The sequence below is a fragment of the Arvicanthis niloticus genome, chromosome 12 (assembly GCF_011762505.2).
Source record: "Arvicanthis niloticus isolate mArvNil1 chromosome 12, mArvNil1.pat.X, whole genome shotgun sequence".
Classification (NCBI taxonomy): domain Eukaryota; kingdom Metazoa; phylum Chordata; class Mammalia; order Rodentia; family Muridae; genus Arvicanthis; species Arvicanthis niloticus.
The window spans coordinates 6,417,376-6,436,508 of record NC_047669.1 but is presented as its reverse complement, the minus strand read 5'-3'; the positions used below and the strand labels follow the sequence as shown (position 1 = coordinate 6,436,508).

General features: G+C 40.1%; 1 protein-coding gene across 6 annotated transcripts in view; it reads right to left on the bottom strand.

Moving 5' to 3' along the window:
- Window positions 1-12,854: 12,854 nt before the first annotated feature.
- Window positions 12,855-19,133, bottom strand: part of Klhl24 (kelch like family member 24) — a 32,538-nt gene continuing 26,259 nt past the window's right edge. For all 6 annotated transcript variants that reach the window (XM_034514714.2, XM_076942665.1, XM_076942662.1 and 3 more), the window contains one exon: window positions 12,855-18,775. In XM_034514714.2, the coding sequence (XP_034370605.1) occupies window positions 18,575-18,775 (201 nt within the window). In that variant the 3' untranslated portion in view covers window positions 12,855-18,574. The remainder of the gene's footprint in view (window positions 18,776-19,133) is intronic.

Sequence of the window (19,133 nt, the reverse complement as noted above, 5' to 3'; positions counted from 1 at the left end):
CCCTCCTTCCCTCCTTCCCTCCTTCCCTCCCTCCCTTCTTCCCTCCCTCCCTCCCTTCCTCCCTCCCTCCCTTCCTCCCTCCCTCCCTTGTCCAGTCCTCTGCCCCATCCCTTCATAAACCCTTCTATACCTATCATTTCCCATCTCTGCTTTCATTTCTCTCTGTTAGCGCCCCCAACTTACCTAGAATGAGCCCATTTCAGTTTCCAGGCCTCTACGGTTACCCCAAGTTAAACATACAGATTTAAAGATTCAAAGCTAAGATCACCATGTAAGACAGAATATACAGTATTTGTCTTTCTGGGCATGGGTTATCTCAGTATAATTTTTTTTTCCAATTCTATCCATTTACCTGGAAACTTTAGAATTTTATTTTTCTTGATAGCTGGATGAAATTCCAGTGTATATGAGCCATAGTTTCATTATGTATTCTGTTGATGGACATCTAGGCTAGTCCTATTTCCTTGCTATTGGGAATAGTGCAGCAATAAATATGGATGTATAACTCTCTGTGGTAGGACTTAGAGTCCTTTGGGTATACACCCAGGAGTGCTATGGTAAAGCTGAGCCATATGGTAGTTTTAGTTTTAGTTCTAACTTTTTGAGAACCCCCAACACTAATTTCATTAGTGGTCTGTTGTTTGCATTCCTAACAACACTGAATAAATGTTCCCCTCCCCCTCAGCTTTACCAACATCTGCTGAAATCTGATTTTTTCCATATTCTAACTGCTTTGAGAAATTCAAAAGTGGTTCTTTAAAATATTGTTTACTTACATATTTTGTTTATATGCATACCACTGCACATGTTGGGAGATCAGAGAACAACTTCCCAGAGTCAATAGATTCCTTGCACCATTTGTGGTCCCAGGGACTGAATTTAGTTCTTCAGGTTTAGCTGCAAGCACCTTTACCTCATAAGTCCTCAAAGCTGTTTTAATATTCGATTCCCTGATCGTAATGATATGAAACACTTTTTAAAAGTGTTAATTAAGGCTGGAGAGATGGCTTAGTGGTTAAGAGCACTGACTGTTCTTCCAGAGGTCCTGAGTTCAATTCCCAGCAACCACATGGTGGCTCACAACCATCTGTAATGGGATCTGATGCCCTCCACTAGTGTCTCTGAAGAGAGTGACAGTGTACTCACATAAATAAACAGTATACTCACATAAAGAAATCTTTTTTAAAAAAATGTTTATTAGCCATTAGTATTTCTTATTTTTGAGAGCTTTCTATTCATTCCCAAAGTCCATTTTGATTAGTTTTGTTGTTGATGTTGTTGTTTTGATGTTTAGCTTTTCTTTTAATACTTTGTATATTTTAGATATTAATCCTGGTTAGATTTCTATTTCCTTCCATTCTGTAGGCTGTGTTTTTTTACTCAATGACGGGTTTTGCTGTACAGAAACTAACTTTATTAAGTTCCCTTTGCTAGTCGTTGGCCTTATCCTCTGAATGCTAGAGTCCTATTCAGAAAGTCCTTACATATACTACTATCTTGTCTGCACTCCCTTTTTTCTTATGCTGGTTCAGAGTTTCAGGTCTGCAGGGTGAGAGACAGGATCTGCTTTCATCTTTGTACATGTAGTCAGGTTGGCACCATTCATTTAAGATGGTGTCTTCTCCAGTGTGTGTTTTTTGCCTCTTTGTAAAGAACCAGGTAGCTATAGTTGCATAGCCCTTAATATGGATCACCTAGTCTATTTTATTGAAATAATTATCTATTTTATGCCAGTACCAAATTGTTTTTATTTCTATAGCTCTTCAATATAACTTTAAATCAGGTATGATGATGTCTTCATATTGCCCAGAAGTCCTCGAGAGCTGCAGGTCTTTTGTGCTCCTCTATGCATTTGTATTTTCTTCTATTTATTTATTTTTTGTTTCTTTGAAGATCATCACTGGAATTTTTATTGGGATTACATTGAACTTTTGATTTGTTTTTGTTAGAATGATATGCCAGCTAGTTTCATAACAACTTGATACATGCTCAAGTCACTTTGGAAGAGGGAACCTTAATTGAGAAAATGTCCCCGCCAGATTGGGCCGTAACAAGCTTGTCATGCAGTTTCTTAATTGATGTTTGATATGGGAGGACCCAGCTTGCTGTGAGTGGTCCCATTTCTCTGCAGGAGGTCCCGAGTGCTATAGTAAGCAGACTGAACAAACAGCGGGAGTGAAACAAAAAGTAACAGTCCTCCGTGGCCTATACGTTAGTTCTTGTCTCTAAGTACCTGCTTTGTTTTGTTTTGTTTTAGACAGGGTCTCTGTATTTAGCCCTGTCTGTCTTGGAACTCACTATGTAGACCTTACTGGCTCTCGACTCACAAAGATCCTCCTGCTTCTGTCTCTAGAGTGCTGGAATTAAAGGTATCAAGACACAGGCTCAGGTACCCATCTTGAGTTCCTGCCCTGAATTCGCTCAGTGATACCCTGTGATGTGATAGAAGCTAAAATAAAGCCTTTTCCTCCCCAAGTTCCTTTTGGTCATTGTATTTATAACAGCAATAAAACCCTCAGGCACATGACCATTTTCACAATATTCGTTGTTTTTTTTTTTTTTTTTTTTTTTTTTTTTTTTTTTTTTTTTTTTTTTTTAATCCATGAGCATAGTAGGGCTTTCCATCTAATAGTGTCTTCCTGTCTTTAGTATCTTAAAATTTTCGTTAAAGAAGTCTTTCACTTCATGGGTTAGGTGAGATTCAGACACACCAGAAGAGGGCATGGTTGTGAGCCACCATGTGGTTGCTGGGAATTGAACTTAGGACCTCTGGAAGAACAGTCAGTGTTCCTAACTGCTGAGACATCTCTCCAGCCCCGAGATTTTTGCTGTTGTTTGTTTAGTTGCTTAGTTTTGTTTGTTTGTTTTTGGTTTTTTGTGTTTGTTTTGCTTTTTGAGTGGGATTGATTTCCTTGATTTGTTTCTTCCTGTGTCTGGTTTTGGCATATAGGAAGTTGTCAGGGTTACTATTGCTGTGGTGGAACACCATAAACAAAAGCAACTTGGGAAGGGGAGGAATTATTTGGCTTACACGTCTACATTACTGTTCATTATTGAAAGAAGTCAGGTCAGGATCTCAAACAGGGCAGAAGATAGATAACAAACCACATGTTTTCACTTCAGTAAACACGGCTGGTTGTCGTAGCTTCACAGGATGTGCTTGATCACACATATGTGAGAGATACTTAGGCAGGAAGTACAGTAGGCAGAATGTATGCTTACTCTAGATTGGACAAAGGTGGTAAATACATAGGCTTGTGGGTTCTGCATTTATAAGGACTGACTAACTTAATTCAGGGTCATTCTCTGGAAATCCTGGTTATTGACCTGGCCAGTGTCCATTGTTCTGGCCAGTACTGGATAAAGCTCGCTTTAATTAGGCAATCATGGACTTGGTCTTTCTCACAATTTTCAGTTTTAACATAAGAAAATGTCCTACAGGCTTGTCTGCTTATAGCTCAATTTTGGGGGGACATTTTTCTCAGTTGAGGTTCCCTCCTCTGGGATGACTATAGTTATATCCAATTGATATAAAGCAGCAAGCAAAGTTGCATATTGATTTGTTTCTTTGTCTGAGACAAGCTGTTGCTATGTATCTCCGGAACTCTCTGTGTAGACTGGGCTTGTCTTGAATTCACAGAAATTGTATCTGGGGTGTTAAGATTTTAAGGGTAGCCAGGCAGTGGTGTCATATGCCTTTAATCCCACCACTTGGGAGGCAGAGGCAGGCGGATTTCTGAGTTTGAGGCCAGCCTGGTCTATACAGAGAAACCCTGTCTAGAAAAACCAAAAAAAAAAAAAAAAAAAAAAAAAAAAAAGATTTTAAGGGTGTGCATGATCAGTCCTGGCACCTACTGATTTTTGTATTCTAATTTTGTAGCCTACCACTTCCCTGAAGGTATTTTTAATGTTCCAGCTATTTTCTGGCAGTATTTTCAATGTATAGAATCTTGTTTTTACTTGTATGTTTTTCATCTCCTTCTTAAGTTGCTCTAGCTAAGACTTCAAGTACTATACTGAAAAGGAATGGAGAGATTGGATATCCTCGTCTTGTTTCCTGGTTTTAGTAGAAACACTCGAGTTTTCCTCACTCACCTATAACCTGTAGGTTGTCAGGATTGTCTCATGCATCCTTAGTCTCTTCAGGATTTTTTTTTATCACGAAGGGATGTTTATTGTATCACAAGCCTTTTCTGCATTTACTGAGATGATCTGTCCTTGTTCTCATTTTTGGTTGTAGAAACTTTAAATGGCTTTTCTGCATGTATCCTGGTTTCATTGTTGTAATGCTTTTGCCCTTTCTTTTACCCTAAGGTCATGTCTATCTTTGATGGTGAAGTATGTTTCTTGGATTAAGGAAAAAAGAGAGACCCTGTTTTATGATTCAATCTGCTAGTCTTAGGTCTTTTTCCCCTTTCAAGACAAGGTAGCCTTGGCTGTCCTGGAACTCACTTTGTAGACCAGGCTTGAGTTCAGAGATCTGCCTGCTTCTGCCTCCCAAGTGCTGGGATTAAAGGCATGTGCCACCACTGCCAGGCATCTTATTTATATCTTGATTGGAGAGTTGAGACCTTAGATAATCAGAGGCATTACTGAATTATTGTCCTGTAATTTTGTTGATTTTGTAGTGTTTGGTGTTATCTTAGTCTTCATTTTCTTAACAAATATCTTAGCATCTTTTTTTTTTTCAGTCATGATTTGGATATGTTTATCATTCTTTTCAATCTCAAGTATTACCTCCACTGTTCTCTTCAGAGTGGGCCTTTGTCTATCAATTGCTTTTGACATGGAAAGTTTTTCTTCTTCCATTATGACAACAGTATGGCTGATTATAAGTGTTATGGGATATCTACCAGGGAAGTCTGCCTGAATGTGGGTTTAAGCCAATAGAAAGTCCTTATTAGCCAACCAGCTGGGTGTTCAGGATCCCAGTGTAGCCCTGAGCCTTTCCCAGGGTGAGCTTTTAAGCACAAAAACCATATCCTAGGTTGACATACTTCAGTTAACAAGAAAAGTTAACCGGAAACAGTACTATAGATGCCAAAAAGCAAGGTTAGTATAGAGATTGTCCCATAACTATGGATTTTGATGGGTTAGGTCTTTGTTTTAGTTTTGGCAAGTGGTGCTATGTGCTGAGTTTTACAACCTGAATGGTACTGCCACCACAAAGTCAGTTGTGCGATGGTCTGGGGCCCAGTTACATATAGTAGTCTGAGTTTGTAGATTGTTATTTTCCAGATCTTGAGATGCATTCCTCTGTGCCCTCTGGCTTTCCATAGAAAGCCATAGGAAATTGTATGTTTTCATAGAAAATTTATAACCTATTATGATGGCCTGCTTGTCAGTTTGAATACACTTATGACCTTGAATACACTTTTTCTGAATATTTAGTGTTTGGGCTATACTATAACATGGGAATTTCTTTTCTGGTCCAGTGTATTTGATGTTTTGTTCACCTCCTTTACTTTGATGGACATCTACTTCCTTACATCTGGGAAGTTTTAAGATTTGTTGGTTTTTGTTTTTCTGAGATAGGGTTTCTATGTGTGCCATCACTGCCTATGCCTAGCTAAATCCTTCCTCTCTCTTTCTTCCCCCTTCCTTTTTTGTCCAAAACAGGGTTTCTCTGTGTAATAGCTCTGGCTGTCCTAAAACCCAATTTGTAGACTAGGCTGACCTCAAACTGAGATTCACCTGACTCTGCCTCCTATGTGCTGGAATTAAAGGCATGTACCAGCACACCTGGCCCAAGTTTTAAGATTTTTACTAAAAATATTTTCTATACCTTTGGCATGGAATTCTTGTTTAGTCTCATAATTCATAAACTGTTTTTAATTTTTTATGTATTTATTCAGTCATTTAGTTATTTGTAATTTGTAGTCTCTCAAAGTTTCCCCCAGATCTTGTATACTCCTTTTCTACTTCACTTTTTTTACTTTTAAGTGCAGTTATGTGTATGGGTGTGTGCATGTGTGAGTGCAGGTACCCACAGAGTTCAGCACCTAGGAAACGGTGGTGGATCCCTTATAACTGGAGTTACAGGTGGCTGTGAGCTATCCAACATGGATCCTGGGAACTAAACTCAGGTCCTCTGAAAGAGCAGCAAACACTTTAAACACTGAGCCATCTCTCCAGCTCATTCTCTAAACAATGATTTTAACTGACTGACTTTCTGTACTTTCCTTAAGCCTCGATCTTCTGTCCTCCAAGTCATCCATTCTGTTCGTGAGGCTTTCCATTTAGTTTTTATTTGGATTATTGATTTTTTTCCAGTTACATTCCAGTTTGGTTTTTATTTAGTATTCATATCTCTTTGTTGAATTATATTTTTATGTTGAATTCACCTTCGTTTCTTTATTCGGTTCCTGTTGTTTTCTTATAAATTGGGAGATTATTCACACCTTCTTTGACTTTGTTCACACATTTATTCATGTCCTCTTTAAGATCTTTAAATGTATGTATAATTGTTCTTTTGAATTCTTTGTCTGAAAGTACATCTAAGTCAGTCTCACTGGTGGCCATTTCTATGTGATTGGTAATTTTTGGAGGAGACAGTCCTTTTTGGCTTTCGTGTTACTTTGCCCAACTGATTGTCAGACGGTTTTATGACAAGATCTGAGTTAAATATGTTTAAATGTTTAGTATTCCTTGTTCTTCATGGCTCTTGGCTCAGCTCTGTTATGATTATTCTCTGTGTGTGTGTCCTTTATAACTAGAGTCAGTGCAGTCTGTGGGGTATGGGAGGTTGGTAGTGCAGGGGTGTAGAGATGGGATGATCACAAATGTTGCGGGCCTGGGGTGCAGGCTTATGGGGTGGTGTCAGTAGCAACTGTTTCATGTGTCCTCTGATCTCAGGATTCAGAAGGTGTTGTGCAAGGGTGGTCAGGAATCCCATGACCTCTAACTCAAGGAGCCAGAGTGAGTACAGAGCCATGTGCACATTTTCAGATAACAGAAGTGGGTCAAGCATCCTGTTACTTCCCTTGTCAGGAAGCATGTGCAGATGCAGGAGAGAGTACTGCTGGCCAACAGGGGAAGGGATTAATGATTTATTCTGGCTTCACCAGTGATGGTATACTCAGGTCAGAAGTTGTGCCCTGGGTGGAGAGTCCAGAAACCTCTAACCTGTCTGCATGAGGTTCTCATTGGCAGGAAAGGGAAGCTGGAGAGCTTAGAACCTCCTATTTGTACAGGCTGGGCACTTCTGAAGAAGGAGAACTGTATGTATATGTGTGAAAATTTGCTGATTTTAAAAATCCACACCTTACCATGGGCTGAAAAAAAACCAAAAACTTGAGGGTCAGAGTGCTGGCTCAGTGGTTAAGAGCACTTGCTGCTCTTGCAGAGGATCTTAAGTCTGAGATGCTTAAGATCTCAAACTTAAGATGTTGGTGCTTGAGTTTGGTTCTCAGCACCCACATGGTTGCTAATAACCATCCACAACTCTGGTTTCATCTAAAATACTCATCCAGTGTCTGTGGGTACCAGGCACACATATGGCACACAGATATCACAGATATATATGTGTACACACACACACACACACACACACACACACACACACACACACACATCCATCTTGTAAACAAAACTCTCCAAAGGCAGTGGCCCTTATGATACTTGTGCTGATGATTGCCACCTACCACACTCTGTGGGAATTTAGACCCTCAGTAGCTTCTTAAATATTTTTATGTTTGTGTATAGAAATGTTTTGACTACATATATGTCTGTGTATCACCTGTCTACTGCTGGCCAGAGGTCAAAACAGGGCATCAGATCCCTTGGAAGTAGAGTTATAGGCAGGTATTAGCTATCATGTGGATATTAAGAATTAAACCTGGGTAACTGCAAGAACCACCAGTGCTCTTAATGGTCCTCCTGTTGTCTGTCTGCTTCCCCCTGGGGCGTCAGACACCTCTTCGCCAAACAAGACTGAGGAAGGCAAAGCAGAGCTATGAAGAATAGGTTCCATGGGTTTCTGGTCCGGCCAGGAATGCTATGAGTGTTACAATTCTTAAAAGAGAAACAAGGAGGTTTGGGCAGCCTGTGTGGGAGGGGCAGCAGGCAGGAGTGGGGGGGTAGGGGTGGGGGATTGTATTAGTCAGGATTCTCTAGAGTCACAGAATTTATGGGTAGTCTATACAGTAAGGGAATTTGTTGATGACTTACAGTCTGTAGTCCAACTCCCCAACAATGGTCAGCAGCAGCTGCAGCTGTGAATGGGAGTCCAAGGATCTAGCAGTTGCTCAGTCCCACAAGGCAAGCAGGTGAAGAAGGTGAGCCTTCCTTCTTCCAATGTCCTTATGTAGTTTCCAGCAGAAGGTGTGGCCCAGATTAAAGGTGTGTACCAACACGCCTGGATCTGGATTAGGGTGTGTACTACCTTGCCTGGGCCTAAGCTTTTCATAGCCACTATGCCTCAAGATCAGGATCAGAGGTGAGCCTTCCAATTCTGGATTGTAGTTTGTTCCAGATATAGTCCACCAAGAACAGCCACCAAAGGGCCCTTGGTTTCTCATCAGCTACTGGGGTAGCACCAGTGGCAGAGGTGGTGTGAAAGGCTGGTCCAAGATATAGCAGTGAGCGCTCTGGGAGAGAGAACTCTTCCGCAAGTGTTACAGCTCAGTAGACAGCCACTCTCAGATGAGCCCTGGTGAAATAACTTAGGTGCTTTGTCCAATGTGGATAAGGACTATATAAACCTTGAGGAGTGGGATTTAGGGGGTCGATGTTTCCCACTGGCTGAGTCTGAGATGTCAGTGATGCTCTATTTGCGTGGACTCCAGGGGCTACTTTACATGACTGACTGTCCATGGTCCTCTCAGTGGTGTCATGGTTACATGTTCCAGAGCAGGTACAGAGATAGGTAGGGAGCAGCTTCCCTTCTGCTGGTCTCAGATCTCTGAGATTCCCAGGATCTGAGGTCAATCAACCTTGCCAGTTCTTATGCCTGTGTGGTGGCATGGCCCCTACACTATCTCTCCAGACCTAATTTGCTTTTATGACACTGCTTATAACTGTTTGACATCTCTGAAAAACTAAATGTTCTGTCAAGACCCATATATACCAAATTGGGGGGATATTTCAGTTAATAGATTGCTTCCCTTACATGCAAAAGACCCCGGGTTCAATTTCTAGCACTACACAGAACTGAGCATGGTGGCTTAGGTATAGAATCTCAGCACTTGGAAGGTAGAGGCAGGAGGAATTCATAGTCATCTTGAGCTACATGAAACCCTGTCTCAAAAAGGATCAAACGCCTTCTATCAGTTTGTTGTTTATAACATCTTGTATGTGTGTGTACGACTGTGGGAATCTGTTCTCTTTCTATCATGTAGGGCCTGGGGACTGAATTCAGAATGTAAAGCTTAGTAGTCATTCCTTTACTCACTGTACTGTCTAATCAGCCTCATCTTTTCCTTTTTAAAATTATTTTGTATGTATGGGACTATTTGCCTGCATGTTTGTTTGTGCACCACCAGTGTGCCTGTAGACCAGAAGAGAGCACTGATCCCTTGGAACGGGAGTTGAACATCATTTGAGCTGCCATGTGAATCCTAGGAATTGAACCCAAGTCCTCTGGAAAAGCTGCCAGTGCACTTAACAGCTGAGGAATCTCCAGCTCCAGCCTTCTTTTGTCTATAATTTTGTCTAACCACCTCCCTTCTCACCTTTCCCTCATCCTTGCCAATTCAGGTCTTCTTTTTCTCCTTCCTTTCTCCCTCCCTCCCTTTCTCTCCCCCTGCCACCCTCCTCTCTCCATTCTCTTCTCTCCAGCATTTTTGTGTAGCAAAGAATTCTGGAATTAAAGGTGTGTGCCACCACCACCTAGCTACCTTTATTATCTCTTATATGGGAGAATTCCTAAGTGGGTTGCCTAAGACCAAAAGCTCCTTATTGAAATGCAACTGAAAACAGTTCTCATAAGGAATTTATCTGAAGATAATAGGTTCCTGGCCTTGATGCAAGAGCTAGACATCAGTTAAGAGTCAGATGGACACTCCTGGCTGCTAGGAGAATAGGAAATTTAATCAATTTTATAGCTTCTTTAAAAAGAAACAAGAAAGGGTTGGTATGCTAGTTTTTGTCAACTTGACACAACCTAGAGTCAACTGGAAAGACAGACCCTCAACTGAGAACTTGGCTCCATCAGGCCCGAGGGCGTATCTGTGGGGGCATTTTATTGATTGATATGGGAGGGCTCAATGCACAGTGGGCAGTTCTGTTCTTGGGTAGTGTGTGGGAAGTCTCGACTGTCTAAGGTAGCTAGCTGAGCAGTCAGTAGGCAGCATTCCTGTGGCTCTGTTTAGCTTCTGCTTTCCCGGTCTTCCCTTGAGTCGCTGCCCCGACTTTGTACAATGACTGACTATAGTTTATAAGCTGAAATAAACCCTTTCCTCCCCCAGTGGTTTTTGGTTTAGTGTTTTATCCCAGTAACAGAGGAGCAAACTAATACATTTGGGAATGGATGTTAAATGTGCCGCAAAACGTGCTTTTCTAAAGGAAAAGAGTTCTGAGCATGGAGAAGGAACAAGCAACGGGAAGAGGTGGGGCTTCTTCCTATGTTAATGCATAAACATTTTATAAAAATGAGAGGCCAATATCTCAAAAAGTCCCCAACCTGGCTAGGAGCAAGCTATCTCTCACCAGTCAACAGCAGAGGAGCAGAAGAAAGGCATGTTCCATTTTCTCTTCACGTGAGTTTCTTTTTTAAGAGTGTATGAGTGTTTTGCTTGCATATATGCCTGTTTACCACATGCACTCCTGGTGCTCTTGGAAGCCAGAAGAGGGTGTTGGATCCTACTGAACTCACAGAGGTCTCCCTGCCTCCCAAGTCCTGGGAAGAAAGGCATGTGCCACCATGCTCAGCCAAGTACTTTTTAATGTAAAGTTACATAATATTCCCAGTGCAACAGTAGAGGGTGACTTCAATACCAAACTCTCACCCATTAATGTCTTCCCAACAAAGCCCAGAAATACACTAATCAAATGATAGCACGGATCAAACAGATTTGATATCTAGAGAACATTCCACCAAACAGTAGAGTACACTTTACTCAAGGAAATCCACCTGCCTCTGGCTCATGAGTGCTGGGATTAAAGGTGTGCACCACCACTGCCTGCTACCTTTAAAAAAAAAAGACAGGGCCTCATTATAGAACTCTAGCTGGTCTAGAACTGGCTATGTATGCCTGGTTGGTCTTGAAGTCAGAGATCTGCCTGGCTCTGCTTCTGGGTGCTGGGATTGAAGTTGTGTGCCTCCATACTCAGCTCTTATTGGACACTGAATAGGTAATTTAGACTTAATAATAGCCTGGGTAGTTTATACAGAATAAATTGTAAGTCTTACTGTGCCGATAGCTTTACAGAGGTTGAAGACAGGGCACCAGCAATCCATTAGTTCTTACTGGGGTTGGGGCGGGGCTCTGCCTTGATTACATCATAGATAGCCTCATGGTGAGGAATGCGTGAGAGGGAAAGATCACGGAAAGCCAGAGATGGACTCAAAGCTAAGTAGTGTCAACCTGTTCTTGTGAGAACTGACCTACTTGATCCCTTACAAGGGCAGAGATACATAATTATTTGCCTTTCTCTAGGTTTCATTTTTTAAAAGACTCAAAACTTTATTTTTAAAAATCACCTTTGTTACAAATTAAAATTTTTAAAGAAAGCTTCTTTTACTATATCCAAAAAGTTAGTAAATATGCACAAAAGAGAAAACTAACTTGAAAACATTAAAACAGTAAAAAGTGTCTTTCACATGACTTCTAGCTGGTATCATGTCACAAAGGCTGTTTAATCACATACATTTCTAACCTATCCTCCACCTAGGACCTAAAAAGGAAAGTTAACAGCCCATTCAGGAACAAGTGCGCTCAACGCACAATTCTGTACAGTGCAGATTTTTTTTTTTATTGTCAGTGGTCTTTGACTTCCCACATGGACTACCATTTTCTCCTTTGTCCCTGTGAGGAAATCTAAACTTTCAAACAGAGCGTGATTTTTGGGACAACCTCTGATAATTAAAATCACTGGTACATATTTCTTGTTTGTTCTTAAGATGGGGTTTCACTGTGTAGACATGGCTGGCTGCAAGCTAGATATGTAAAGTAGGCTGGTCTTGAACTTAAAAGAGATTCACCTGCCTTTGCTTCCCAAGTGAGATTAAAGGCCTGTACCATCATATACCAGGAGATTGGATTTACTGGGGTAGCATTTAATTTTGACAAGGAGCCAGTGTCCAAAAGTGTTTACAAATTTCCTTTAGTTCGAATGGGTGTGCCAAATACAAAGAACCTCCCCCATGAACAAGATCTTCATGGCTTCAGACAGTAAAGCAGAAAAAACCAGGAGCAGGCTAGAAGCCTTCATTTCTGAAAACTTCTACCTCTCAAGGGTTGCGATGTATAATTCCTCGAACACACACGGCAGCATACGGCTGTAACTCGAGGAGATCCAATACCCTTTTCTGGCCTCCATGGATACTAAGTGACTCTTAAAAGAAGCCAACTTTCATGCTCTTGGGTGTGTCTGTGTCCTGCCCCCCTCCTGGATGCCTTTCTCTTACACTCACAGATAAGCTGTATTAACACATCTTTATTAAACCTCTGCTCTGCTTCATACAAATAGTTCAACTTTAACCCCACTACATCAGGGGCCATACTTAACACACACCAACTTTAGTATTCTTGTCGGTCACCTTTTCCTTTCCTCAAGTCACTAGTTTAGTTTCTTGTTTATGTTCTGAGTTATTTTATGGTTACTCTGGTAGATATAAACATCTGATTTACCCCTTGTCCCTTTTTACACAATCATTTAGGTATATTTAAAAAACAAACTGAAAACTCATCGGATTTTTGGTAAACAAAATTTAATGTAACCATATAGTCAAGTAATGTTTAAAAGACATTAGATACAACTTTTAAAAATTTAAACTATGGAAGAAGTGCAATTAAACAAAAACATAAGCATTGCTGTAAGACAGCTGAACTGAGAACAAGGATACAGAAAACATTCTTTTCTCACTGTGAAGATTCAAACTCTGAGCAATACAGTAAGGGTGTGTGGCAGTTACAGTGAAGCACATACACTGTGCGGTTCTGAAAGCCTTACCGCAGCTAGCCCAGAGACACACACTGCAGGAAGGGGTGGCGATGAAGAGGAAGCGCTTTCAAGAAAAAGCCAAGAGCAGAACTAACTACTGATACAATGACAAACAGAAATAACTACACATACTTTTTTTCCCACTATCTCAAATGACCTTTATGAGAGCTTAATGGGTATTTATCTGAGTATTTTACAAAGCACCTAGGTACCAAAAATTAAAAATGTAAAACTCCAAGCAACAACCTTAACATTCACTTTCTGCCAAGCGGGCAGCTGGAACTCACTAAAGTATTTCAAGACGGCTGGGAGCGGTGGCTCAGGCCTACAGTCCTAGTACTCACAGACAGAGGCAGAAGGACTGCCACTAGCTCAAGGTCAACCCGGCCATATACTGCGTTCCAGGTTTGCCAGGGCCACATTAAATCCACCAACTGAACAGCCAACCAACCCACCCAGCCCACAGACAGAAACCCACGCAGCCAAGCATGGTGGCACATGCTGTCATCCAAGCACTTGGGAGACACAGACAGAATGACTGGAGTTCAAGATCATTCTCAGCAAATCAGAGTTCTTGGCCAGCCTGGGCTACATATGACCCTGACTCCATCTAGGCCAGCCTGGGGTATATATGACCCTGACTCAAAAGATAAAACTACACCCTCAAAATCCAATACTGAGGTTTATTAGACTGAAATGGCACTGGGTAGCTTAAGGCACGAACATTAAAACAAAACTTCTTTGGAACAATATATAGTTATGACTTCACTTTCTATGTTATGATCACCTTTAGCAATTAATATTTAAGGCAATCACACAAATGTAAAAGGTTCATTTACAACATTTAATGATACTTATTTTTATGTGTATGTTTTGCCTCTACTATGACAGTTTACATATAATGTACATGCACCATGTGTGCCTGTGGAGGCCACAGGGTATTGGAACTTCGGGAACTAGAGTTACAGACACTTGTTAGCCAGAGTGAGGGTGCTTGGAACCCAAGCCAGATCCTCTGCTAGAGCAGCGAATGTTAGTGCTTGCTCCTAACCGCAGAACCATCTCCCCAACCCGCTTACAAATAAAACACTTTAATATATCTAAAACATTTTGAAACATCTCTGGTATTATTAGTTTATACTCCTGGAAGTGGTGTTTGATGCCTACCACTAGATGTGGCAGTAAGCATACTTAGCCAGTCAGACCTATGGCATCACAGGTCAGCCAAGCTGCTTCATTCTGGTTACATGGTATGATGAATTTTCATGTTGGTTATGTGGTTTGATGAATTGTTTACCTAACATAATGTGTGAGATGATATCATTCCATCTTTCTACATAATGCCAGTCAACTCCATTACTGTTTCTCACATGGGATTTCATATGGCCAAGGATGACCTCAAACTGGCTGTGTTGCCATGGCTGTCCTGGAACTTTCCTGATCCTCTTGCCCCACCTCCCAAGGGCTGGAATTACAGACACTGCCACCACAGCCAGCTATGTACCACTAACTGTAGCATGACTAAACCATTTTAACTAGTAACATCTTGGGTTGACTATGAGGCAGTCCACAGGAAGCTTCTGGACATTATCTTATTACTTGGTACCACATGAAGTCTATAGGATGTATCTTTTCCCACATAAACCTAAAGACGTTAAAGGCACACACAAAAAATTCAACTCCCTTTCTCTCTTCCTGTATGGGCTCTCAGAGTGATTTTTAAAACTCTACTGTCAAATCAGGAAAAAGCAGCGCACACCTGGTTTGGACACCAATAAAAGTAGAAAACCCACCTTTGTCTTTCCTGAGTTTCAAAATGAGAGTCTGACAGCAGACACAGAAACAATTCATATTCACCAGGAAAATGTGTCAGTTCACAAAGCACTGTCATCCTTCCAAGCAGAATGGATGTTCAACCTCTGCTATGTGAAGTTTCCGAAACATTTTAGTTTAGAGCCATCAAGTGAATGGTTTCCAGGTGCGAGCACTTTGCACACCCTGACGGGCAACACAGACAAGCTGATGCACTCCCTGAGCATTTGTGTTGTTTTAAACCTGATTCAAATGGAGTAAACACCTGGATCCCAATCACGTATGAAAAGTGACTACTGAAACTCCAATTCCTATCTGTTAGTCAAGTCGGTGTGGAGATAGCACAGTAGAAAGGGAGGAAGTCAGGCCACCTTGTGGAGTACATGGAGAAGACTTGGAGGAGGCTGTAAGTTCATAAAAAATGTTCACAAAAACCAATTGTAAGTTTCTGTTGATCCACAAAACATACGTCCTTTCCGACAGAACAGCCACAAGTGATGTTTGCAAACGTCTCTCGAGGTCTGCGTTCTGACCTTGTGACACTGCTGCTACACAGATGCACAGATCCTTATGACCAGATTGCACTTTCAGATGAAATGATTATTTTAGAAAATGGGTGCTGGCTTCCACTTCTAACTGCAGCTCTCAGAAGGCAAAGAATTGCCAAGAGTTTGAGGCTAGCACAGGCTACAGAGATCTTGTCTCAACAATAAAGAGTACTATAGAAATGTTCAAATTTAGTCTTATGCAATTGAATTCTACATGATCAACTAATCTTTTACTTTATATATCTCTGACTAATTTTTTACTTTATATATTCTGACAATTAAACTACAAAAATCATTGGGTGTTTGTGATATATGTACACAACCACATTATCTATAAATAAACACATACACACACTAACTTAGAGGCTCATATAAACATCACATATCAAAAGAAAATATGCCAATTATGGGATGACAGAATGAAGATAACCTGACTCCAAAATGGTTGATATAACCCTTTTAATACACATATTAATTATTATTAAAAAAAAGAATTATTTTTCTTAAACCAGGGCTTACCACCATTATCAAGAATTAGCAAAGGTAAGTAATTAAAGGAAGTTAATATATCAACTGGGTAGCTTTTAAAAGTTAACTTTCTAGGATTTGGCTACTTTCTGCTGACTTTTAATATAATTAGCAACAAAGAAAAATTAATTTGTTTAAACAAATTCTGATTTTCAGGATTTTTGTCCAATTTACTAAAATAAACATGAGGATATATGAAAGATAAACATTATAAGATACAAGTAGATAATACTTTTACAACAGACAAAAATACTAATACAAACTTACTTTGACCAAGTCTTTTATATGATGTATTTATGAATGGACATGATCTTACAAATATACATGAGAATAACAATTATCGTTTGTTGAATCCAAGCATTTATAAAACACCTTTGTTCATACACTACACTGTTAATAATTTCTGAACTAAACAATTTCCATTCTCTAACAAAAGTATAATGCAGATATTTACTATAAAATTACAGTACAAACACCCTCAGTTATACATACATGTTTCTTAACCAGCAGATGACTGTCTTCTGAACTGCTTCTATAGCTATGTCATATCACTTAAAATTTATGACTTGAAAACAATTTCCTAAGTGTATTTTTTTGCATTTTTCTCAGAATTTAGATTCCAATTAAGCATGACTCTTAAAAAATGTTTGTATTATCCTAAGATGAGGAAGAAGTTGTTTGCCAATGCTAGACTTCTGGTGACTGCCTTAATTTGAACAGAAATCTAAAGACACTACTGTCATCAACAAGGAGTATATTATAGTGGGAGACTGGAAAGTTACACAGCAAGCCACCTAATGCAGCCTAGGGCATTGTAAATCATTATCTGTCCACACATAAGCTACAATAATTAGTTGTGCTAATTCTTGCTGTATTCACTTATATTTCTAAGAAAAAATTCACATTTCCTTTTGAAAACTGCTTTTATAAAATGGAGGTGAAAAACTTAGAGGGAAAATTTTAGTAGAAATCTGAAAATGTTGATCAGTATTTTATACAAATAAAAGAGCTCTCCAAAACAAGAGATTTCTCTCTGGAGACCAGAACTGCTGCTGGTCAGAGTTACACATGAGTGGCCCCACTGAGAAGCGTGACCTCTGCTGGAGGAGCTTAAGGATCAGTCAACACTCCTAGACTGGTAACTGCTTACAAGGCCTCGGAGAGGCCCTCATAAAGCATCACTAGGAAGGTCAGACTCTGTGGGCTGGGTAGGGAGCAAACCTGTTCTTTCTTACAGCAGTATTGCAAAATGCAGTTTTGTCTTAAGATATATTTCTTTTACATACATGTGTGCCTGTGTGAATTTAATGTGCACCACATGCTTGTAGATGCCCAGGAGGCCAGAAGGTGTTAGATTTCCTGACTAGAATTGCAGAAATTTGTGAGCCACCTGATACAGGTGGGAACCAAGCCTGGGTTCTCTGCGAGTGCAAGTAAGTGTTCTTAAACACTGAACCATCTCTTCAGCCCATTTGGTTTCTTTTGATGCACGTTCCAGACCCTGGATACAGGTGTGTACTACCATGCCTGGGAAACAGATCTTGGACACAGACACATGCCTGGCTCTGTAAAAAGGATTTCAACTCGAGTGTTAGTTTAAAGGGAAGAACTTCTTTAGTGGACTCATAGACTGATTCATTAAATACCCTGAGAACCAAAGTGCATCACATTTTTTTTCTTCAATAGTTATTTTATTTTTTCTTAGGGACTAATATATAATTTAAATTTCCTAACTTTCATATCTCCTACATAAGCTCACAAAAAGTATTTAATATCAGAGAACAGTCTATAAAGTCATAAAATTTGGTGTTTTATTCATTTTTTGAGGCTGAAGAGATGGCTCAGTGAGTAAGAGCACTGTCATTTCTCCCAAGGACCAGGGTTCAATTCCCAGCACCCACATGGCAGGTCACAACTGTCCGTAACTCCAGTTCTAAGGGATCTGATCCCCTTCCACCAACACACATAAAGTTAGATAAATTGTTAAAACGAACAAACAAACAAACTCATTTCTTCCTCTCACAATGAATTCTAAACATTTTTACCATCAGGCAATTCAATCTAAATGAAGCTTCAGTCATGCAGTATTCTCTACATAATTGACAAAAAAAAAAAAAAAAAAAACACATTCCTGAAAGACGGTTCACAAATCCCTAAGAAGTTTACACTGGGCATTACTGCCTACCCCACATAATTTCTCAAAAATGCCAAAGTATAATCATAGGCCAAATTATTATGTTTAAAAAAAAAAAAAAAAAAAAAAAGACAAGGTCCTATTGTGTAGCCCTTGCTGGCCTAGAACTTGTTGTATAGACCAGGCTGGGTTCAAACGTATAGAAATCTTCCTTCTGGGTGCTGGGATAAAGGTGAGCACTGGCCTCAGTATAACCAGCACCCTCCCTCCCCCATTACAGGAAAGGATTTATGACAGATTGAAATATTGGTATTTTGGGTCAGAAAGGCATCAGGATTCTTTCTTTCTTTTTGCATATGGCCCAAAGGAGTTGTATTCTCATGTGGTAATTTTTAAAACTTTCCTCTTGGATTGGCGTTGGCTTCTGTGTGAGGTATCCTGGGTTTAGTTAGAGCTTAAAGCATTTCTCATTGTATCTATGAATAGTTACACAGCCATGGTAGGATACTGGTCTGGGCATTGCAGCCACTCCTGTGATGATACTTGTCGCAGGATCGTAACAGAGAACAGTATCTGTGGCTTCTCCATTTTCCCGTCTTCCACCCAGGATATAGATTTTACCATTACAAACAGACATACCACAGTTTTCCTGTTTAACCAAATGTATAAAAAAAACAAACAAAAAACCAATTAACTGTTGAAGATAAAGGATTTGACAATAAACTGAAAAAACATCAACATGCTTTAACACAGTATGAGAAAGGGAGATGTAATCTAAGCAAATCTACCTTTTGCCCAACTCCTGTTGTATGTTTGAGTGTTGATATTTACATGAATAAAGTGAACAGTAAGATGAACTGTTAGTAACAGAGGCTGAGATGTGAAGGGCATGACAGACAGACAAGGCTTTTGTTCTAGTATAGGAAATAAAGATTAAAAACCAGGGCAAGGGCTGGAGATGGCATTGTGTTTAAGAGCATCTGCTGTTCTTCTAGAGGACGCAAGTT